Source organism: Nicotiana sylvestris, chromosome 11 (assembly GCF_000393655.2).
Source record: "Nicotiana sylvestris chromosome 11, ASM39365v2, whole genome shotgun sequence".
Taxonomy (NCBI): Eukaryota; Viridiplantae; Streptophyta; class Magnoliopsida; order Solanales; family Solanaceae; genus Nicotiana; species Nicotiana sylvestris.
This window is the reverse complement of record NC_091067.1, coordinates 27,057,047-27,081,994: the sequence shown is the minus strand read 5'-3', so window position 1 is coordinate 27,081,994 and position 24,948 is coordinate 27,057,047. Positions and strand designations below refer to the sequence as shown.

The 24,948-nt window shown below is 39.1% G+C and overlaps 2 protein-coding genes across 2 annotated transcripts; both read left to right on the top strand.

Moving 5' to 3' along the window:
• The first annotated feature begins 995 nt into the window (after nt 1-995).
• Nucleotides 996-1,478, top strand: LOC138880853 (uncharacterized). The gene has a single exon (XM_070161032.1). The coding sequence runs from the start codon at nt 996-998 to the stop codon at nt 1,476-1,478; it is 483 nt and encodes a 160-aa protein (XP_070017133.1).
• Nucleotides 1,479-13,133: 11,655 nt separating this feature from the next.
• On the top strand, nt 13,134-13,595 carry LOC138880852 (uncharacterized). The gene has a single exon (XM_070161031.1). It carries the CDS (start codon nt 13,134-13,136, stop codon nt 13,593-13,595), a length of 462 nt encoding a protein of 153 aa, XP_070017132.1.
• Nucleotides 13,596-24,948: the final 11,353 nt, after the last annotated feature.

The following is a 24,948-nucleotide window of genomic DNA, read 5'->3' as shown; positions in this document are numbered from 1 at the left end:
GCGCCAACGTCACATGATGAAATAACGATTGTAAACCCTATCCCTAGTGCAATTGGCAAGATTTTGGCCTATGTAGATGGTGTTTCGGTGTATGCATTAAAGAACAAACTTGATGATAATGTGAAGGTTAGGGTTGATACAGTAGGGTCAAACCAAAACACAGGAAATGGAAAGGTTGGTGATATCAATAGAACATACATTTCTGAGTAGACTACCACAGTAATTCTTGGGCTAGGCAGTGTTTATGAACAACAATTCAAAATGATGGAGGTTGTTGCTTCTTCTATGGTGAATAGCAATGAAAAGGCTGATGAGATGGTAATTTTTCCAAGAGCATCTGGGGAAATAGAAGAAGTGCCTATGGTATATGGCACTGATCAAATTATGCAGCTGTATCTTAATGTTCCACTGAAAACTCCACTACAACATTTACATGATTTAGTTACACACAATGTGGTACCAATTAATGAAGACTTAATAAGATAAAATCCTATGGAGGATGAGGTAGATGATAAATCAACAGCAGAAAACTTCAAACAGGTGGCTAGGGATGGGTATCTATCACCTATAGCTAGTGCTAAATGAGGTAAAACAAAGAAGAATCAGAATAAAGAGCCACAAAAACCTTCAAGAATTATGCCTAGGAGGGCAACTTCTCTATCTCAATGATGATCAAAACATTAATATGTAACATAAGGTCTGTGAATACACAACAGGCCTTTCGTAGAGTGATCAACATAAATAGGGAGCATAACTTTTGTGTAGTTGCATTGATGGAGCATTTTCAAAAGAAGAGACTTATTGATAGATATCGAAGAAGGTTGAATATAGAGACTTCTTATGCAGATATTAATGAGCAAATATGGTTGTTCTTTTATGCAGTGGTAGAATGGGAACTAGTTAAGGATACTGAGTAACAAGTGACTGTGAGAGTGTTTCACCATGACCTGGGGCAGCACATGATGATGACATTTGTTTATGCAAAATGTTCAACAATGGAGAGGTTGGAATTGTGGAATCACTTGTATTATTTAGCAAGTGATATGAAATTTCCATGGTTGGTAGGAGGGGATTTCAATGTGATATTGCATGAAGATGAGAAAATAGGAGGACTACCAGTACACCCTCCTGAATATGAGGATTTTGCATTTTGTGTAAACTCTTGTGGTTTGTTTGAGAAAGGATACAAAGGAAGTCCATTTACATGGTGGAATGGGAGATCCAATGCTACGTGTATATTCAAAAGATTGGATAGGATCCTTGTGAATTTTCCGTTTCAGGACATGTTGCCAACTATTGAAGTTGAACATCTAATCAGAACTGGATCAGATCATGCATCATTGTTAATGACATGTGGGGAGCAGACCACCAATTTTGTCAAGCCTTTCAGGTTCTTGAACTTTTGGACTAAACATGCTACATTTATGGATGTGGTCAGGCAGAATTGGAAAGCTGATTTCATAGGGATCCATTTTTGATGTTCAAGCAGAAGCTCAAGAGGGTGAAGACAACACTGTCAAAATGGAGTAGGGAAACATTTGGTGATATCTTCAAGTAGTTGGCTATTTTAGAGGCCATTGTTAGGGTGAAAGAGATGTTGTTCAAAGAAGAGCCTATAATTGAGAACAGGATTGTGCTTCAAAAGGCGCAATCTGAATTGAAAAAATACTTGAGTATTGAGGAACAATATTGGAAGCAAAAAGCTGGGATGATTTGGTTTGCTGAAGGAGATAAGAATACTAGTTTCTTTCACAATTATGTAAATGGCAAAAGAAAGAAATTGCAACTGAAAAGGATCAAAAGTGGAAGTGGGGTATGGATTGAAGACCAGGAGCAATTGGCTACAACTGCAGTGGAACAATAATTCACAAATGAAGGTGATACATCTTACTTTTCCTTTCTCAATAATTACCTTTGAGGTCACTATGGAACAGAATTTGGAACTTATCAGATTAACAACAATTAAAGAGGTAAGGATAGTAGTTTTTGAGCTTAGTGGGGAGGGTGCTAGTGGTCCATATGGATTCACTCGCCTATTTTATCAAACATACTGGGATGTTATTGGTACTGATATACAAAACATGGTGCTACACTTCTATGGAGGAGCTGCACTGCCTAAATCCATCACTCATAACAATCTAGTGTTTCTGCCTAAGAAACATAGAGTTGAGACCTTTTCTAACTTAAGACTTATTAGCATGAGTAACTTCATTAACAAGGTCTTGTCTAGGGTGTTACATGATAGATTGGAAATTTTTTTCCTTATCTAATATCTCCTAATCAATACGGATTTGTGAAGGGTAGGAGTATATTTGAGAACATCTTATTGACTTAAGAAATTGTCACTGACATAAGGTTAAGGGGAATGCCAGCTCATGTGGTGATCAAGCTTGATATGGCTAAGGCCTATGATAGGGTTTCATGGAAGTACTTATTGCATGTATTAAGGAATATGGAATTTTCTGAGCACTACATCAACATGGTGTGGAATTTGGTGTCAAATAACTGGTACTCAGTATTGGTGAATAGGCAGTCCTTAGGGTTCTTTAAGTCTACAAGGGGTGTGAAGCAAGGGGATCCTCTATCACCAGCATGGTTCATTCTGTCAGCTGAGGTACTTTCCAGGTCTTTGAATAATCTATTTGAAGATAGGTCATTTGTGGGATTTTAATGCCTAAGTGGTCTGATCCTTTAAACCACTTGGCATATGCTGATGATACTATAATCTTTGCTTCTGCTCTCCTTCATCCTTGAGCAAGATTATGGCAGTGTTGGGGAACTAAGAGAAGATATTAGGCCAGATGATCAACAAAGATAAGAGTTCATACTACATGTATTCAAAGATTTCTAAAGGATTGTGCCAGGCGGTTGGAGCTATTATAAGATTTGCAAGAGGTAAATACCCTTTCACATATCTAGGGTGTCCTATTTTCTACACTAGAAGGAGTAAGGAATATTATGAGGATATTATCATGAAAGTAAAGGCTAAATTGCATTCATGGAAAGGAAAGCTGTTGTCATTTGGAGGAAGGGCAACACTCATTTATAGTGTGTTGCAAAGTATGCGAGTCCACATTTTATCAGTCCTTCATCCACCAAAAAATGTCCTGGAGCATCATCATAAGATTTTTGCTAGGTTCTTTTGGAGCACAAAGGAAGAAGGGAGAAGCAGACATTGTTCCTCATGGGAAAATCTTTGCCTTGCTAAAGAGGAAGGGGGCTTAGGTTTTAGGTCCTTACATGATGTGTCGAGGGCATTGTTTACTAAATTATGGTGGAGGTTTAGGATTTGTTGTCGAATTTCATGTGGAATAAGTATTGTAAGATAGATATACCAATGGTGGTACAATTTAGAAGGGGGTCTCATGTTTGGAGACAAATGCTGAATGCTAGGAAAGAAGTAGAACATGAGATCCTATGGTAATTGAAGAGTGGAACAACTAATATTTGGCATGAAAATTGGACTGGATTGGGTGCATTTTATCACATATTACCTGAAGACTTTCCAATCAATGAAGATCTTCAGGAGGTGGCAGAATTATGGCAAGGTGAAACATGGGATGGTCAGCTACTAGATCAAACCTTCAATGAGGAAATTGCAGAACATATAAGGCTAAATGTGCATTATGAAGGAAGTGAAGGATACTGGGATAGGCCATACTGGATGCCAACTCTTTCGAGCAAGTTTAGTATTAGTAGTGCTTGGCAAATATTAAGGCATAGGGTTGATCCTAATCAAGAATTCAAGTTAATGTGGATTAAAGGCTTACTATTCAAGATATTCTTCTTCTTGTGGAGATTGCGGAGGCAAAAAATAGCCACTAATGACACGTGGAGGAGGAAAGGGAAAATGGTGATGTGTAGGTGTTGGTGTTGTCATCAACCCCAAGAGGAATCTATTGAGCATATATTTATCACAAGTCCTACTACCTCTAAAGTATGGAACTTGTTCATGGGGGCTGCTGGAATTATTGTTCCATTGATTTAATTGAAGTAGGTTATAAGGCTTTGGTTGTATGCTCATTGTTACCAAAAGTTAAAGCTATTGTTTCCAATAGTACCAGCTATCATCACATGGGAACTTTGGAAGAGAAGAAATGCAGGTAAATATGGGGGTTCAGTGTCCACAAATTGGGTGATTCATGAGATCAATAGGACATTGCATCAACTGTCAAGGGTGAGGTATGCTTGGATGCCTAATGTTGTTATGGACAGACATAATTCAATATTTTAAAGGATATAAACCTATATTGATCACTACAAGAGTAACATGGCAGCTTCCTTTTCATGGTTGGTACAAATGCAATACTGATGGAGCCTCAAAAGAAAATCCTGGTCCTAGATCTTTAGGCTTTTGTGTGAGGAATGATGAAGGTGATGTGGTGTATGCAAGGGAATTAGACCTCGGGGTGAAAAATAATGTGGTGGCTAAAGCTAAGGCTATTCTTCAAGGATTGGAATACTGTATAGAGCATGATCTTCACCCTCTCATATTGGAGACTGATTCATTAGTGATGAAGAAAGTGAGAGAAGGGGAATGGGATCCTCCTTGGGTAATTGCAAATGATGTGAAAAAATTATAGAGATGAAGGGCAACTTCAATGTGATCTTTTAACATGTGTTGAGAGAAGGAAACTCAGTGGTGGATTTTATAGCTAACATTGTGTTTTCTTTTGCAGGTACATATGAGTTTCACTCATTCTCTGAACTGCCTAGTGTAGGGAGGAGGTTGATTAATATAGACAAGTCTCAAACTCCTAACCTTAGGGTTAGAATAGCAAAGAGAAGAGCCCCAGACTGATGGCTTCACAGGATTGAAATCTGCACACACCTGCCTGTTTCTTTTATGTCTCATTCTGTATGCTATTAAGGTATGTTCCAGTGGTATTAGCATGGTCACATGCTCATTATGGAGGTGCTTTGATAGTGTACAGGACCAATGTGATAAGCAGGTATTGGATGGTGCAATTTATTCTACTTCTGATATGTTCAAATGGTTAGGAAAAGGTTGAATCTATTATGTGGAATTTCTGGAGATTGTTGAATCATTTCTCAGTAGTATTAGCATGTCTTCATGCTCAATCTAAGGATGGTTTAGCAATGTTTAGAATGATTTCTACATTAAAGGTTCGAGAAGAGAAGGATCTGAGCTTACAAGATCATAAAATCACATAGCTCCACAGGCCTGGGGGCGCCAGGTTAAAGCCTGATGATACCCTGGCGTTACCCTGGCATCGCCAGCTTTTCCTTGAAAAGCCAACCTAAAGCCAGCCCCAGCATGGCTTTTGGCTTGAATAGCCTGCCTAAAGCCAGCTTCAAGACAGGTGTAGCCAAGCTCTTTTACATGATAATATTGATGATTGACCACATGATTTATTCTTGGATAGAGTCAGTACACTGCCTATGAGGATCATATTGTAGCAACACTAATTAATGCAAGACTATGCTAGCTTTAATTCTTTGGTGGAGATGTTTGGAATTCATTTTAGCTTATAGACTACATACCCTGGCGCCTGGTGAGAGCTTGATAGGTGCTACTTGGTATTTTCCACTTGCAATTGGATTCACATACATTGACAAGAGAAGGAAGCATTCAGCGGACAATGATCTAATAGCTAGTTCATTAGACTTTAGCTTTTCTATCTTTTTAGTAGCTAGTAGCTTCATGCGACTTCTATTTTGGTTTGGACACCTTGTAAGCTTTGGACCCATTTTGGGATTTTATTTATATATTAGCCACTACGCAGCTTGCCTAGTGGTATATTTGCTAAAAAAGCAAGAAGAACTCTCAAATGGTCAAAATAAGAAGATAATGCTCATGTTGGATGTCATTCTTAAAAATGAGGAGAAGCAAAGCATGGCACTCGAGGACTTGAAACAAGGCTTGACTCAAAATGATGAGCATATCCGCACTTTGGAAGATCAAATGAGAATATTGGTTGAGGCTCACTATGCCCACCAACTTGAGAGTGTGGAAAAAAGTCAAGAAGAGTTCGACTCTAAGGAAAAAAGTGAGCTTTACTTTGAGGAATCAAGAATTGAAAATCCGCCAACTAGATCCATGAGTGTTAGTGATGCCAAGAAAAATATGGAATTAGAGTCAACCGGTGTAAGTGAAAATATGGTTGAGATTGACTCTAGTCCAGGGGAAAAAGAGGAAGTCAAAATCCGGGAAGAATTGCAATTTACAGGGTTGATGTCGCATTCCAAGCACTTTTCAATTTTCGAATTGTATGGTGATATGGGAATTGAACTACATGTGTTAATGAGGGATTGTGAGGAGGAAAGAAAAATGCCATACGTCTTATAATTTGAGGGAACAAAAAGGCAAAATGACATTCCCCACATGAAAGCGAAGAAGTGCAAAATAAAGAAATTAAGGCTTGGCTTGATCATCTACTTACCACCCCCACCGCTCATGGTCACAAGCTTGATTCTAAGTTAGGTGTCCAGTTCATATCATCCAATTGGCGAGAAAAGTGATAAAGTGCTCTGCGTCGTGCCACGATGTTAAATACAATGCTTAGTGGGAGGCAACCCATTGTTTTTCAAAATTTTTAGTCATTTTTGAAATTTTCTTTTTTAGAATAGCTTAGAATATTATTCTTGACTAATGTGCCAAGTTTCAGATTTGTTTGAGTTGAATTAAGGAGTTTGGGATGGTGGAACGACACAAAACAGTAGCTGCCCAGAATTGGCTACTAAAACCTGTTGTAACTGCACCTGCGGAAAATCCACGCAAGTGAGCTTCCACAGAAGCGGTTGTTGAGCCGTAGATGCGGTGGATATGCCATAGAAGCGGTTGCGCAGAAGCGATAAACTAACTGCATGTGTGGAAAATCAGGCAAAATTAATTAATTGAACCCTCATTTCATTAGGTATGTTCTGAACCTTTACCCCCAAAACCCAAAATTCCCTCTTCTCTCTCACGCTACTGCTCTCCACACAAAATTGCTCAAACTCAAAATTCTCAAGCACAAGATCACACAGGTACCATGGCTCTCATCTACTCCTCTCTTCTACTTCTCTTTTCTTGTTTTTTCCTTCTTCTTCATTGCACCTCTGCTACAGTCACGTTTTTATTTGTCATTTTTTTTACAACTTTAGGAGTTTTAGAAGTGAGGGAAAATGTTTGAGAGTGTATGCGTGTGTGCTGCTACTGCTGAACAAATTGTTAGGAAGTCTGAGTACCATTTTCAATTCAAAAAGCATATGTTCATCACTACTTGCAAGATGTTCGGCAAATTGTCTAAAAAAAAAATTACTTGCGAAGTACCACAAAATCAATCTCAATAGAATCATAGGTTCATGTAGTGTACTAATTTGGAAGTATTGAGTATAAATTAGGTGCTAAAATCATGATAGAGATGAAAAGGAGTTGAAAAATTCTAGGTGTTTGAACCCTTGGACGAACATCGCAGAAGCGGAAAAGGTGCCACAGATGCGGCCTCGCACCTGCGTTGACTGTTCCGTAGGTGCAATTTTTGGTAGATGGCAAAGTGGTAGAAGCGAAAGAAAATCCATAGATGCGGAAACTGGGAAGATTTCCAAATTCCAGTAGCTTTGCAACTGGAGCTTCCCGGGCCCGTTCAACTTGATTCTTTGGCCTAATTGCATTGTTTTATAATTGCTTAACATGACTCTACTGCCTGACTAACATTGTTTTGATTTTGTGAAGGTACTTTGAGCTAAAATGGACCCGAACATGAATGAGAATGCTCTGCTTAATCATGAAATTGAGAAGGAGGCTGATGAACCATTTGATAACTCACACTTCATGTCGGCTGATTGTCACCGCCAAAATTATGGCAACCTCGTCACTGAAAAGATAGTGCTTGAAAAAGGGATCGCCGAGGATAAATTAGCCGAGCAGCTCCCAGAATTCTATGCCTGTCTCCAAGCCTCCGGATGGTCATGCTTCATTCCTAGACTATACAAAGCTAATGAGGAGTGGATACGCGAATTTTACCCTAATATTAAGCGCACAAACTTCACCGACCCACAACTCATCATTAGAGGAAAAATAGTGAGGTTTGGGATTGAGCAGATTAATAAAATACTTGGGATTCCTAATTGTCCACTTGAGCTAGTGCGAGAAAAGGATCAATGCAACAATAGATAATGGATTGTCTCTAAACTCTATCCCACAAGTATGAGAGCAAAATGGGAAAATAAGAGAAAGGGTTTGAAGTCGATCAACTTCACAGCTGAAGCCAAAATGTGACTCTAAATCCTCTACAACAGGGTGTCACCTGGTGGAAATGTTTCAGATGTCTCCTACACCAGAAGCATGAACATTGCATGAATTCTAGACGTTATTCCTGTGAACGTTGGTAACTATATCCTGTGGGAGCAGAGAGAGTATTTCTTGGACGACGACGCAAGGTTGATGTTTCCTTCACTGATCACAGAGTTTTTTAGGCAGGCAGAGGTTGAGGTGCGTAGCACTGATCGTTAGTTGCCAGCCGATAAATCCTTTCATCCATTGAGAGTAATGGGTAAGGGTAGCGCATTGTACTAAATAGCAAGAAAAGGAAAGTCACCACTATTGTTGTCGGACCAGAGTCATCCTCCCATGCAGCTGCACCTGAGGAACCATTTGGGGTGCTAAACTCCCAGCTTGCATCCATTCGGGAGTAAGTGTCACAGCTCCCTAGTGGGCCCTCATCCTCCCAGCCTACGCCCAAGTACTTCACCAGGGACGACATGAAGACCTATCTAGTTTCACAGAAAAAACAGGCAGAGTATCAGGAGAAAATAGCAGCATCTGTTGGCATACTCAAAACAAACTATGGCAACTTGGACAAGGCACATACGGATCTTCAGTCAGACTTCCAAAAGGAGAAGGTGAAGAACAAGAAGAAGGGCAAGTTTATGATCAAGATGTGAAGAGGTATAAAGGCCATCTTCAAATGGGGGTAACCAAACAGGAAGATACCAGTTGCGGAAGATGATGATAGTTAAGAGTACTTTCATGTCAAACGCTGCTGGTAATGATGATGATGAGGCTGTGAATTCTTTACAGCAGTTATTAGCCTTCCTCCCGCGGTCTGCTAGTCTGATGTAGACCTCAGGGAGATCCTCAAACTACTTGTATTTTATTTTGATATTGTTCAGTGAGGACACTGCAATGTTGTCAGTTGGGGTGAATTTAATGAGCACATTTTATTTATACATTGCTACTTTGGCTTGTGCCCTTACCGGGCTTATTCTGTTGTATGGATATTGTGTGCCCTTGCCGGGCTTGTTTTAATATTGCTTATCATGTGCTCTTGCCGAGCGTAGTTGTGAGTAGTTATATATGTGCAGATTAGTCACTTTTGTTGTTTTATTTTATATTTTTGCTCTTTCTTCCTTTTTTGTTCTTTAGTAGTTTATGTTATTTTTGCTCCTTTAGTATTAGTTGTTGTAGTAGTTTTCATTATTTTATTTCATTAGTAGGATTTTTTTTGGGTTTCCTTTATGCTACGGTTCTTTCCCGAGGAATATTTTTTTTGTTGAACCGGGTGACTTTTTCCTATCATGGATGGCGTGACGACATTCTTAAGGGAATTAGTCTTGTTTTGTTATGTGGAGACTTTTGAATTATTTGGCACTAATAGAATTAGTCTTTTGCATGTGAAATGTTAATTAAGAATATCCCTCAGAATTTTGGTTTTAACTTGAAAAAGTAAGTGCATGGGAACGAATAATTTGTGTGATAACTTTTTGGCTCTTTTAGTGACTCTTTGCCCACTAGTTGGCATGATATTGCTCTAATTGCTCTTATAAAAAAATGGTGAAATTGATCCATCTCGACTAGTTCATGTGCCATGTGTGTTAGTTTTTGTTAGAAATAATTCATGTGTTTACTTATATCATCTAGAACTTGCTCGATTGGTCATTCAATGCTAATATTAGTTATTTTTGGTTGGAGGAATAACCTTAGACATTCTTTGTGATCTCTGAAAAACCTCTTTAGCCTTTCAAGCCTACCATTGCATAAATATTATCACTAGCTTACCCCATTTGAGCCTTTAACCTTTTTTTGACCACCTCATTACAAACTTTTATCCTTTTTGTGAAATAATTCCATATTTTGAACTCGTACCTCCTTGAATATTGACAATGAGGCTAAAAGCCTAAGTTGGGGGTGTTGATGTCAAAGTGGAAATTGGTAAGATTGTAAATTAAGGTATAATTACTCAATCTCCAAAAGAAAATAGTTATTAAAAAAAATATGTATATATAAATATGGAGTCTTGAGAAAATTGTAGAGGTACTCTAAGGTGGTTCTATGTTGGTAACTAGATTCCAATAAGGGCTATGTAGTTTTAATAGAAACAAAATGCAAAAAAGAAAGACAAATGTGAGTAGTGTTCAAGGAGGGTATAGTCACTTGTATCCAAAATGCTTATCCTACCCTTTCCTAAACCTTACAAGCTTAAAAAGTCCTTATGGGATCTCCAACCGAATGTTCTTATATAGGTGGCAAATTAAAATAAGGGCAAGCTTATGGCATGATATTTTGTAACACTTGAAAATCTTTTTTGAGAGTGAGCGTCTTTGTGCATTTCTCCCTTGGTAACATTGTTGTATCCAGAAATGAGTAAATGGAGCATATGTAGTAGACTAGTGCTTTGAGTCACTTCTTGAGGCTTTTTGTTGTCACTTGATTACTTTGAAAATCCTTTGCATTTCTTGAAGTTGTTTTTTAATGAGGGAGTTATTTAGTTAAGATTCGTGTGCTTGAGCCTAATTATTAGTACCAACTAAATCCATAAGTATGGTTCCTAATTGGAGAATGTGATTTGTAAATGATAGCAATACTACTTGTGCTTTAAATGGTAGAACCTCATTAAATTGTTGGTTTTGATTTTCTTGAGGACAAGCAAAAGCTTTAAGTTGGCGGTGTTGATGAGTGCTGATTTTACCACTCATTCTAGTCTCTTTTCTTTAGTTTTAGTGTCCTTTAAATATAATATGATGGCGTTTATGGTGTGTATTGTTATATTTTCAGGTAAATTATGCCACGAAATGATTTGAATTAAATTGAAGTGGAATTGAGCAAAAAAAGGTTGAATGAATGCAAAACTCTTCATGGATTCCACATCTGCGGAAGACTGGTCGCAGAAGCGACCTCACATCTGCGAGAAATGATCCGCATCTGTGGAGATGAACCACTTAGCCTGAAATTGCATATGCGACAAAAGAACCGCTTCTGTGGTTGCGCATCTGAGGAGACAAAATTTCCATTCAATTTACGCATCTGCGATAGGTAATTTGCATTTGTGGAGCCGCACCTACAGCGGTCCTTCCGCAGGTGAGGTCAACGGGCATCAAACCTAGACTGTAATGACATTTCGCATTTTCTCAATTCTAAACCATTTAATACACAAACCATCTCATTTAAGAGGAACCTTTTGGCTTATTTTCAGTCTCTAAGACTAGAGAGAACAAGTTTTGGGAGCTAGGGTTTGCACAAACACTTTGGTCTTGAAGATTTGAAGCTTTTTCTTACCCATTCATGTCCATTTCTTTATTTCCTTGCTTTATATAGAATATCTAAGTATTTAGTATTTATTTCAACACTTGAATCTTGTTTATGGAAATAATCATATTTAAAGTGTGGATTAAATACCTTGTTGTGCTTATGTATTGAATGTTTTTTTATCTTTTATGAAGTGAGTTAATGTTACTTTAATTATTCTTGTTCTTTAATGTTTCCAAAGGGATTAGCTAACCCTAGGACTCGCCCATTAACTTCGAATTAATTTTGGGAAAGATTATTTGAGGTTGGGAAAGATTATTTGAGGTTGGGAAAGATTAATTAACAAGAACTTGATGTTTTAACCCTCATTTTATAGATTCTACTTAGGGATAGGATTGAACTAATTATAGCCATACTCGGGTGTGCTTAATCTCGTAATTGTTTTAGGGATAAATCAATTAGGAAGTCATGTTAGTCTTTGGAAGAAGCTAATATAGAACTATTACTCGTGGCTAATTAACATAAACTAGATCATATTTGTAAAATCGTGAAATACATTGGATTGTTACTTGACTGTGATTCCACGTGTATCCATACTTTAGCCATTGATCATTTTACTTGCTTTCTAGGTTAGTTTATATTTATGCATTTAGGTATAAACATTTTTCTAAAAAAAAAACTAAGTGTTTGGCATTGCATAATAAGTGATAATTCTCTTACATTCTTAATCGCCTACATATCGTTCTCTGTGGGATTCGGCCCCGACTCATAGTTGGGTAAATTATATTGTATGCGACCATGTCCATTTACTTTTTAGCAGTGGATTTGGACGTCATCACTGACCAATGCCTTGACAAACTTTACACACTTGATAAATAACGTTTTCCAGCTATATCTTGATTCCTTTGTCATAGTGTTCATTAACGACATATTTGTGCATTCTCACAGGTTTGAGGATCATGAGCAGCACTCAAGGATCATGCTCTAGACTTTGAGAGAGAAGAAGTTATTTGCTAAATTCTCCAATTGAAAGCTTTGGCTTGATTAAATGGCATTCGTAGGCCTCGTGGTGTCCATTGAAGGGGTCAAGGTGGATCCAAAAAAGATTGAAGCAGTTCAGAACTGGACTAGACCTACTTGAGCTACAGAGATTCGGGGCTTCTTGAGTTTGGCGGGTTATTATCGCCATTGCGTGAATGGTTTTTCATCCATTGTATCTCCTTTGACTCGATTGACCTAGAAGTGTGCTTCATTCAGATGGTCCAATAAGTGTGAGGTGAGCATTCAGAAGCTTAAGATTGCATTGACTACAACCCCAGTGTTGGTATTGCCTATAATTTTCGGATCTTACATCGTGTATTGTGATTCATCGCGTAATGCAAGACGTTAAGGTGTTTGCCTATGCATCTCAGTAGTTGAAGTTTCGTGATGAGAATTACCCTGTTCATTATTTAGAGTTGGCATCCATTGTTCACGCATTGATAATTTGGAGGCATTATCTATACAAAATTCCTTGTGAGATCTATACCGACCATCGGAGTCTGCAACACCTATTAAAGTAGAATGATGGTTAGGGTTTCTAAAAGACTATGATATCACCATATTATATCATCCGAAAAAGGCCAATGTAGTGGCTGATACATTGAGTATGAAGGCTAATAGCATGGGTAGTTTGGCATATTTAACGGTAGAGAAGAGGCTACTAGCAATGGATGTTCAGGCTTTAGCCAATCAGTTCATGAGATTTGATGTTTTGAAGCCCAGTCTTGTTATTGCTTGTGTTGTGACACAATCATTGTTGTTGGAGCATATCAAGGCTCATCAGTTTGATGACCCTCACTTGATAGTGCAAAGGGAAATGGCACAGTGGGGTGGTGCTAAGGAGTTTTTACTTTGTTATGATGGTGTTATGCGACTTCAAGGCCAGATTTGTGTTCCAAATGCTGATGGGTTGAGAGAGTTGATTCTTGAGGAAGCTCATAGTTTGCGTTGTTCCATTCATGCAGGTGTTACGAAGATATACTGTGACTTGAAACAACGCTATTGGTGGCGGATAATGAAGAAATATATTGTGTCTTATGTCTCTCGGTGTTTGAATTGGCAACAGGTGAAGTACGAGCATTAGAAATCCGGAGGGTTGACTTAAAGATTAGCGATACCGGAGTGGAAGTGGGAGCGCATTAGTATGGATTTTTAGTAGGGTTACCACGGACCTGGAGGAAATATGATGCAATATGTATTATTGTGGACCGCTTGATTAAGTCTACAAACTTTATTCTGATGATGACTTCCTATTCTTCAAAGCGGTTAGCTCATATTTACATCCAAGAGATTATCCGAGTGCAAGGCGTGCCTATTTTTATCATGTCTGACCGAGGCACATAGTTCACATCGTATTTTTGGAGAGACATGCAGCAGGAGTTGGGCATATGGATCAAGGTGAGTACTATGTTTCTTCGTCGGATAGATGACCAATCCGAGGGCACTATTCAGATCTTTGAGGACATGCTATGTTCTTGTGTTATAGATTTCAGAGGTTCATGGGATCCTTTTCTACTGCTCGCACAGTGGGATCCGTTTCTTCCACTCGCAGAGTTTTTCTACAACAACAGCTATCAATCGAGTATCTAGATGGCTCTGTATAAGGCCTTATACGGGAGGCAATGTTGTTCGTCGATTGGTTGGTTTGAGCCGGAGAGGCTAGATTATTGGGATGATTTGGTCCGTGATGCTATGGAGAAATTTAATGTGATTCAAGAGCGACTTCGTACAATTCAGTCTAGCCAGAAGAGATACACGTATTGGAAGGCTCCAGATGTAGCTTACATGGTGGGTGAGAATGTTATTCTTTGAGTTTTTCTTATGATGGGTGTGATGCGGTTTGGGAAGAAGGACAAGTTGAGCCCGATGTTTATTGGCTCTTTTTGAGATCTTGGAGAGAGTTGGGGAGGTTGCTAACATGCTTGCTTTTCTTCCTAGCCTATCAGGGGTACATACGGTATTTAACATTTATATGACCTGCGTATGTGGTCCACGTTAGTTTTTGGAAAGTTTTTACATGAAATGGCACGACCCGGATTTCCCCTCGTCGGGATTGTGATAGCGCCTAATTTTTGAAAAGCCAACATATATGGTTTTAACACATTAATCTTTAACCAAAACAGTAATAAATCATAATTTAAAGCTAAACAGATATGAAGTGCGGAAAAGTTTATAACAGTTCAAAACTTTAAAACATGACTACCCCAATGATCTGGTGTCACAATCCACGAAAGTCTAAGAATTTCTACAAATACTGGTTTAAAGGAAAATACATCTGTTTTTTGGAATGAAAGAAAATAGGAGCTAAGATAGAGGGAAGGGGACTCCAAGGTCTGCGAACGTCGGTGTCGCGCCCTTTTTTTCTCGCGAAATCGGGTTTAAGACATTTAGAGGGAAACTCGTTCATTTTGGGAACTGGGTTTTGCATTTTGAAGAGTTGCCACCTAATGATTTGAGGTGCATTGGGACACCAATGGGGTTCAATTCTAAGTTTGTTTGGATAACCAGAGATTGGGTTAGGGCTTGAAATTATCCCGAGGGGAAGGTGTTAGGCACCCCTCTGGATCCATTAGTGTGGTTCCCGGCCAGACAGTTTATTGTGAATTTAGCAAATAGACAAATATGGGCTCAAATATTAGGGGATTTAAACACATAAAAAGAAAGAACAATTAAAAGAAGAGTAAAAAGAGTTTGCTAATAAAAGGAAAGGGGGTCCTAGGTTTATATTTAATATGGATCACATTAATGCAATACCTGGTAAGACACTCCTCAGAAGAGGGGATACACGTGGTATTAACGCACCGATCATCAGATCCATATCTATCCTTCCCACCCCGTTAAGGTATTAAAGCACGGATTGGTCTCGATTACTATTGCATGCTATTACCCGTCCCATTCCTATCAGTCCCGGAGGCACTTAGGACTACTAGTCCTAAAGAGTAGGATATTAGGCTGATTGGTTTCAAAGGATAAAAGTCTAAGGCGACATACAAAACAAATAACACTGCACATTAGGGGAAAGCATGCAAGCAAATAAAGGCTCAGGTATGCCTCCTCAAAACAAAGCACATATATAGCATGACTTGCACATACTATTTAGGTCTGATTAAAAATTCTAAAGGCGGGGGGATTTTGATTATTGAAGCAGACTTGTTTATTACATAACTCAAATAAGAAGTCCGAATTAGGCCTGCCTGCTGGTTGTTGCAATAAACAAAAAGTGGATTCAATTTTACAGCTATTACTCTAAGGCTTGCCTAAGTGTTTAGACGGGGTCCTATAGACATGATATCTACTTAATTCAGAAGGTGCTGAAACAGTGATAACTCAAAACGAATTGCTTGAAATCTTATAGGCATTCTTTCTAAACCTTGTTAAAATAAGGGAATTAGATTATTAAAAAAAGTTCATAATGGATGAATTTTAAATTAGACTAGTTTCAGTTTCTGCAGATGACAGTATCCACTATCGCTGATTTTTACTCCTATGAACACGAGATCTAGGATTACTGATTTTAGACCCTTATAAACATAATTACTGATTTTAAACCTTTGTACACAAAGTATTTAAATGAATAACGTTAAACCCTATAGGCATAATATCTAGTAAACAATGGAAACAGACAGGTTCTTACTGGGGAATTCCTATAAGCATGACTTATATACATTATACCGATTTTAACATGCTACTGGGTTATAACCAATTAGGCCCTAAAAACATGATATCTAAACGGTGACTAATGCGCAGAGTTTTAGATAATTCCTATAGGCAGGTTATCTAGAAGTGAACAAGCAGGATTTAAAGTAAGTCCTATAGACATGGTTTCTAAATGCGATGTGAGTATGTAGAATTTAAAAGCAGTCATATAGACAAATTTTTTAAATGCGAATTGAACATGTAGAAAAAGCAGTCCTATAGGCATGTTTTCTACCCTTGAGCATGCGTAACTACCCAACCCTTTTTCACTATCCAGTCCCAAATGTTCATTACAAATTATTACAAACCAGGAACACTGAATTACATCGGAAGAGTACAAAGAAAAGTTACAACTAGATGAAGCCTGATTCTTGACTTTCTCTTTGAGTTATGGAATAAACCAGCTCAAAATGCCATTTATCCAAAGCCTTTACTCAGACTTGAGTGTATCAGAGTTCCCTAAGGGCCTCAATAGGACCCCGAGCAGTGCTCACACCCAAGTTACATAACCAGAATAGAGATGAGTGCAGTGTGGAAATGCCAGCCCTCATGTGTTCAAGTTCAGAGGGAGCTCATGGGTCCCAAGGTAAGGCTCACATGAGGGGGCAAAAATTATGTCTAAGAAGAGAGTGAAAGTGCAGAAACTAAGTTTTAGGAGCTGAGGGAATAAAGGAAAGGGGAAGGGTGACGGGAGACAGCCTTAACATTTCAGGGAGTCAATAACTTCACACAAAAGGGAAGGGGATTGGGATTCCATTGCAAGGAGCCTATACACTTAGGCATAGATTAACTTTGGGCATGCACAGTAATAGGAAGTGCTGACATGCCTGTAAATCAACCAGAACACACAAGGTATAAGAGAAACATGGAGGTTATGATCCTAAGAGGATCAAGTTTGGGTCATGCACAACAATTTCCAATGTTGTCATGCCCCAAACCAACCACAAGTATTAATCACATTGGGGTAGGGATTTGGGATTCAAAGGACATAATACATTGATTCAGAACAGGAGAAACGAAATTACAACATGCTAAATAATGGTACTGGATTAAATACAAATAGTAGGCAGACAAGAATGTAAGAAACATTAAATAAACATGTTGTTGTTGGTACAGAAAACTTAATTAGAACATACCAGTAAGAAACGCAAAATAAGCAAATTTCCCCACAGCCTAGCCTTGGCTTTCAGCCGGCTAGGTAAGGCAGCAATATAGTAGTAGTAGTAGAGAAGAGAGAGAGAGAGAGGTTTAGTGTAGTGTGTGCTTAAACTCAAGTGTTTATGCCTTGTGTTCGTGTGTCTTTGAAAGAGAAGAAGTACAAGGTATTTATAGTTTTTGAAAACGAGTAAGAGAGAGGTTATAAGGTACAAACATGGAAACAATCATGATTCGGAATCAATTATACAAGTGATTCCCTTTAATTAAGGGATCACTCGCTTAACAGGCATTGACAGGTTCAAAACAAGGAAAGAAATCAATTTGTCAGTAGTCTGACAGTTGCCATAAAAGAAGTAGTAAAATATTAAGCAAACAATAGAGTCTAGGTACAGAAATATTCTAATTTTGGAAAGGATTCAGTAAGGCAAAACAAGAAAAGAAATCAGTTAACCTTAACAGGCAGGTGAAATCAAAATTTCACAAAGGAAAAGTTTTAAAATCAGTCAAAGAAGGAGACTCAACATATAAATAGGGTACATAATTATTATACATGCGAGGCCAAACCTGTTGGAAAAAGGAAAATAGCATACAATAGTAGCACAAAAAAAAATTCAATGGATAGCAACACTCGAAGCATGATAGTCAATTGAATCAGTAGTGATGAAACATAAAATATCAAAAGCATGCGAAGGTCTCGCAGTAGCCAGTGAGGAAAACCCCTTTTGAAAAATTAGGGTTTCGAGCATACTTGAGTTCTAGAGGAAATAGGAACCCAGAATCAAAAGGATTACACAAAGGAATAAAAGTTTCGAAATAAAGAACATCAAATCGAGCGTTGTACTTAAACTAACAGTCTTAGATCCAAAGCAATAGGGTTTTCAACAATAGAAGAATTTTATAAGATGGATAAGCAAACAAATCGGACGAAACTCAAGCAAACTCAGGCAGAAGAATAATACCAGCAAACACATCAATACATGTCAAAAATCTAAGAATTTTTTTTGAAATAACTTAACAGAACCCTAATTGAAAAGATAAGGAATTTTGAAAGAAGAGTTTTAAAAGAAACTTCGAGAAAAATGCTTAAAAGTTAAGAGCAAACATAGATCTGAAACGGATCTAAGAGAAATCGAAAGAACATTAGAGGTTAGGGTTTCAGAAAAACCCCCAATGATGAGAAACGCTTTGAAAACCCTTGATGTAAGCAGGAGAGTCAAAAGTCTGACTTGAATATCCATGGATGGCCGGAGAAAGGTCAGAGACGACCGGAAAACAGTCATCGAGCAAAGACTAGACAAAGCCCATTCACGATCTGGTCAAGAGACCACTGAATCAAATACGTAGAAGCCATGAGAGGTGGATACAGGTCTCCGATGACCTCGGAAGCCATATATTTGGGAGGTATTAGGGTTGTAGTTTGATGGCATCGGCTAGGGTTTGAGAAGATTTGAGAGAGGATTGAGAGAGAAGAGGGATTCAGAGGCGGCGGAGTTTGGAAATGAGGCTAAAGTTGGGGTCGGTGGAATTAAAAAAGGAAAGGAATTGTGAGGGCCGTTGATCTTTTAGATCAATAGCCAGGATTTAGCGGGTCTTGAGTCGGGTAGGCGGATTTAAGGCTTAGGTCGGTTCAGATGGCAATTGGGCTGGGTAATTTGGTTTAAATTGGGGGTCCAATTCTGGCTGTAATTGAAATGCAATTGGGGCTAGATTTTAAATAGCCACTTTTCCATTATTTATTTTATAACAAATAGCAAATTAATTTCTAAAAACAAATTGAAGGTACTAAAATTATTTGTAATACATAATTATCAATTTAAAAATACTGAACTTAATTTTTATAAATATAAACGCAATTAAATCTAAAAGAGGTTAATATTGTAATTATATGCAATTTAGCTTTAAAAATACAAAATGACTTTGTAAAAATATGAAAAACTTATATTAGCTATATTTTAGTATGAATATGAGAATCCAATAAATGAATCATCAAAAATGATAATTTTGGAAATTATTATTGGATTTTAGGGATGAAAATAAGGAAATAAATTGGTTTAAAACCTTTTAAAAATTAAGGAAAAATAATAAAACAATTGGACATACTTATATATGCATACATATACTATTTTGAAAGTATTTTGCATATTAGAAAATATATATAGGGAAAAATTGAGGGTCCTCAAAATTCTGCCCCAGTTAATGGGTTGATGCTTCTCACCGTTGCTTGCGACGATTGGCTGAAATCACTACGGAATTTTGAGGGTATTCCTCAAAATTTTGCCCCAGTTTCCGATTGCCGGAGGGGGGGAATGGAAATTTTATTGAATTGTGACCGAACCCATAGGGCTGCCTATGTATCCCCTCTTAAACGGGAATCAGGTCAGGCATAGTTCAATTTACATCATATAGGAAAGTATAAAGATTACGCATAATAACGCTTGACTACATCGGAGTTGATGAGCTTTGGCCAGACTTCCCCGCCCATTTCTGCAAGTATGAGGGCTCCTCATGTCAGAATCCGGTGAACCATGTATAGACCCTGCTAGTTGGGAGAGAATTTCCCTTTGGCTTCATCTTGATGCAAAAAAAATTTCTTTAACACCAGCTGCCCGGTGTGAATTGTCTTGGCTTGACTCTTTTGTTGAAGGATTTGGACATTCTGTTCCGATAGAGTTGACCATGGAAAACTGAATTCATTCTCTTCCCGTCTATAAGGGCTAGTTGCTCATAACGACTTTTCACCCACTCTACGTTGTCGAGCTCAGCTTCATGTATGATCCTTAGGGAAGGAATTTCTACCTCTGCAAGAATGATTGCCTCTATACCGTAAACCAGCGCATAGGGGGTTGCATCGATTGATGTGCGGACTGTGGTGCGATATCCCAATAAAGCAAATGATAACTTCTCGTGCCACTGCTTATGTTTCTCTATCATTTTTCTCAATATCTTCTTGATATTCTTGTTGTCGGCTTCTACAGTTCCATTCATCTGAGGCTTGTAGGCTGTAGAATTCTTATGTCTGATCTTGAAAGTTTCACACATAGCTTTCACCAAGTCACTATTGAGATTGGAGCCATTATCAATAATGATTGACTCTGGAATACCGAATCCACAAACAATGCGGTCGCGGACAAAGTCCGCCACAACTCTCTTGGTTATTGCCATGTAAGATGTTGCTTCGACCCATTTGGTGAAATAATCGATAGCTACCAGGATAAATCTGTGCTCGTTGTAAGCAGCAGGCTCAATTGGTCCAATGACATCCATTCACCAGGCGGCGAACGGCCATGGTGAGCTTGTTGCATTGAGCTCATTTGGAGGTACCTTTATCATGTATGCAAGTATCTGACAGCGGTGGCATTTCTGGACAAACTGGATGCAGTCCGTTTCCATAGTTATCCAAAAGTAACCAGCTCGAAGTATCTTCTTTGCTAAGACAAAACCGTTCATATGTGGACCGCAGGTCCCAACGTGAATTTTCTCTAGTAGCCTGGATGCTTCTTTTGCGTTGACACACCTTAGTAACCCCAAATTAGGAGTCCTCCTATACAAGATTCCTCCGCTGTGAAAGAAGTTGTTAGACAACCTCCGAAGTGTGCATTTCTGAGTAGGATTTGCAAGTTCTGGGTATTCTCCTTTTGCCAAATATTCCTTCATATTATGAAACCAGGCCCGTTTGCTTCTTCTTCGACATGGGCACAATAAGCTAGATGATCATGGATCTTTACTGGAATGGGGTCAATGATGTTTTTGTCTGTATGTTGTATCATAGATGACATGGTATCCAATACATCGATGAACTCATTCTGGATGATGGGAACATGTTGGAATTCTGTCTTTGTGAACATCTTTCTCAATTCCTGTACATGATACAAATACGGGAGTATCTTGGCATTCTTGGCTTCCCATTCTTCTCAGACCTGATGTATAACAAGGTCCGAATCTCCAATCACTAGAAACTCTTGAACGTTCATGTCAATGGCCATTTTGAGCCCTAGGATGCAGGCTTCATACTCGACCATGTTGTTGGTGCACAAGAACCTGAGTTTGGCAGACATCGAATAATGCTGACCAGTTTCTGATACTAGGACTGCTCCTATACCAACTCCTTTGAAATTTGCTACTCTATCGAAAAATATTCTCCAACTATCATAGGATTCTGCGATGTCTTCTCCTATGAATGATACCTCTTCGTCAGGAAAATACATTTTCAGGAGTTCGTATTCTCCATCCACAGGATTTTCAGCGAGGTGGTCTTCTAGTGCCTATCCCTTGATTGCCTTCTGAGTCACGTAGACAATGTCAAATTCACTCAATAGGATTTTCCACTTGGCTAGCTTTCCAGTGGGCATGGGCTTCTGAAAGATCTACTTCAAAGGATCCATCCTTAATATGAGATATGTGGTATAGGCACAAAAATAATGTCTCAGTTTCTGATCTACCCAAGTCAAAGCACAACAGATGCGCTCTAACAGAGAATATCGGGCCTCGTACGGGGTGAACTTCTAACTGAGATAATAGATGGCCTGCTCCTTCCTCCCCATTTCATCATGCTGCCCCAGAACACAGCTGAAAGCTCCATCCAATACTGCGAGGTAGAGTAATAGGGGCTACCTGGCTCGGGCGAGACTAAGACTAGTGGTGTTGATAAGTATTCCTTGATTCTGTCGAATGCCTTTTGGCAGTCATTAGTCCATTTGGTAGTGGTGTCCTTCTTCAACATCTTAAAGATTGGCTCACAAATAACTATAGACTGTGCTATGAACCGGCTGATATAGTTAAGTCTCCCCAAGAAACTCATCACATCCTTCTTGTTCTTTGCCGATGGTAGTTCTTGAATGGGTTTGACCTTTGATGGATCCAATTCTATTCCTCGGTGACTCACAATAAACCCCAATAATTTTCCAGCGGGAACCCCAAATGCGCACTTTGCGAGATTTAGTTTTAGGTTGTACCTCTGCAATCTGTTGAAGAATTTCTTCAAATCTTCCCTACGATCAGTGGCCTTCTTGGACTTGATGATAACATCATCCATATATACCTCTATCTCCTTGTGCATCATATCATGTAAAATGGTCTTCATGGCCCTTATGTTGGTGGCCCCAGCATTCTTTAGCCCAAACGACATCATCTTGTAACAGTACATCCCCCACGGTGTAATGAAAGCCGTTTTCTCAGCATCTTCTTCATCCATCAAGATCTGATGATAACCAGCGAAACAATCTACAAATGATTGCAACTCTGCTTGGCACAATTGTCAATCAAGATGTGTATATTTGGCAAAGGAAAGTCGTCTTTCGAACTGGCCCGATTGAGATTCCGGTAGTCGACACAAACTCTAACCTTCCCATCCTTCTTTGGTACTAGTACAATATTGGCTAACCATTTCGAGTATTCCACTACCCTAAGAACCTTAGCTCTGACCTGCTTAGTGACTTCTTCCTTGATTTTCAGGCTCATATCAGGCTTGAACTTTCTGAGCTTTTGCTTTACCGGTAGACGCGTTGGATCGGTTGGCAGTTTATAAGCCACAACAGACATACTTAAACCAGTCATGTCATCATACGACCATGCGAATATGTCCTCATATTCTCTTAGAAAATCTATGTATTCCTTCTTTTCTGATGGCGATAAGTGGAGGCTAATTCGTGTTTCTTTGACGTTTTCTGCATCTCATAGGTTAACAACCTCGGTATCGTCCAGGTTGGACTTGGGTCTGTTTTCAAAATTCTCAACTTCTTTAACAATCTCTTCTAGTATGTCATCTTCCTCTGAATCTATGTTCGTTTGTTGCGTTGTCTCATTGTATGCCACAGTCATTGGCTCATCAAGATAAGTAATAGTAATGTTGTATAAGTAAAGTAATGAGAGAAAAATAATAATGAGCGTCGAATCATGAGAAAAGTTAAAAAGCTTTGATAAATTGCGTAACTGTTTTGGAACATTGGAGATCTTATTGCAAGAATTAAAAATGCTAAAAGAAAATCATTTAATAAATAACAATAGTGCATGATGCTTGTTTTAGCCTTACTACCCCGAGGCTCGTCAGGCCCTGGTTGTCCTGATGGTCTAGCTATTGAGGTGTACCCCTCTGCTTACAGCCTGTATGGATGGGTCTTCCTCCCCCTACTCCTCGAGAATAACACAACAGTCCATGTCATTATCTTCTAAGAACAAGTTTTTCATCGTTGCCAGTGTTTTTTCTTCCCCTGACCCATAAATAATATCGGTTGGTTGGAAATTCTGCTCCAGATGTGGTATTGGCTGCTCCAGCGGATAGTAAGGACTGCGCCATCGTGGCAATCAGTTGTTGAATTCTTCCCAGGTGTACTTATATCTCACACTGAAAGTGGTGCCGTGTTTCTTGAGTTTTATGGGCTTAGTGATTCCTTGAAGGTTTTTGCCAAGCCCCTTTCGATGTTCGTACCCACTCCAATTCAGTATACTCTCGATTTTGTTATCCCACCATTTATCTTTGTCAATAACATTTACCCGTTCAATATGATGGTAAGTCTCTCCAACTAGCTTCCTTCTTCCTTCGATTGACGGAATGGTCTGGCGACTGTATATAGGGTTGCTACCGTCGCCGTGAATGATCTCCTCCTGGTGATTCCATTCAAACTTTACTTCCTGATGTAGTGTTGATGCTACGGCCCCAACAGCATGAATCCATGGCCATCCCAATAGCAGATTGTTAGATGCCGGTACGTCTATCACTTGGAAATCAACATCAAACCAAGTTGGCCACATTTGCAAACACAAACTAATCTCCCCAATGGTAGACCTTTGGGAGCCGTCGAAAGCTTTCACATTGATATCTCCATCCTTTATTTCATGAAGCCCCTTACCCAACTTCTTGAGTGTTACCAGCGGACAAATATTGAGACTGGACCCTCCATCGATCAGGATTCTGGTGATAAAATAGTCTTTGCATTGCACGGTGATGTGCAGTGCCTTGTTGTGACCCAACCCTTCAGGTGGCAGCTCATCCTCATGAAAAGTAATTTATGACTTTCCAATACCTGTCCTACCATGTTAGCAATTTCCCCGCTAGTGGGTGTTGCTTGGCACGTATGCTTCACTCAGCACCCTCAGCAGGGCATTCTTGTGTGCCTCAGAATTTTGTAGCAAAGGAAGGATGGAAATTTGCTCCGGTGTTTTGTTTAACTGGTCGATGACCGAGTATTCTTTGGCCTGTATCTTTCTCCAAAGATCATACGGACCAGTTTCGATGATGGGTGGTCGATTGGACGCCTGCTTGCTTGACTCAGCTAAGTGTTCAGGGGTATAAACTCTACCCATTCTCGTCATACCCTGTGCCTCAATAGTTTTTTCAAATATAACCTTGCCTTTCCTCCTTGCCTCGGCTGTATAGTCCCATAGGATAGCCTTTGTATGGAAAGGCGTCATGGTCCACATCTCCACTAGGATCGGTGTGACTATCTTTAATCCAAACGGAGCATGGACCTTGGGTGGCAACACCACAACTTCAAACGGTGTGGGTGCATTTGCTGGAGACACGAATTCGACCTCAATTGGCGCTGGTGTCTTTGCAGATTATGTTGCTTCAAAATCAAGTGGCACGA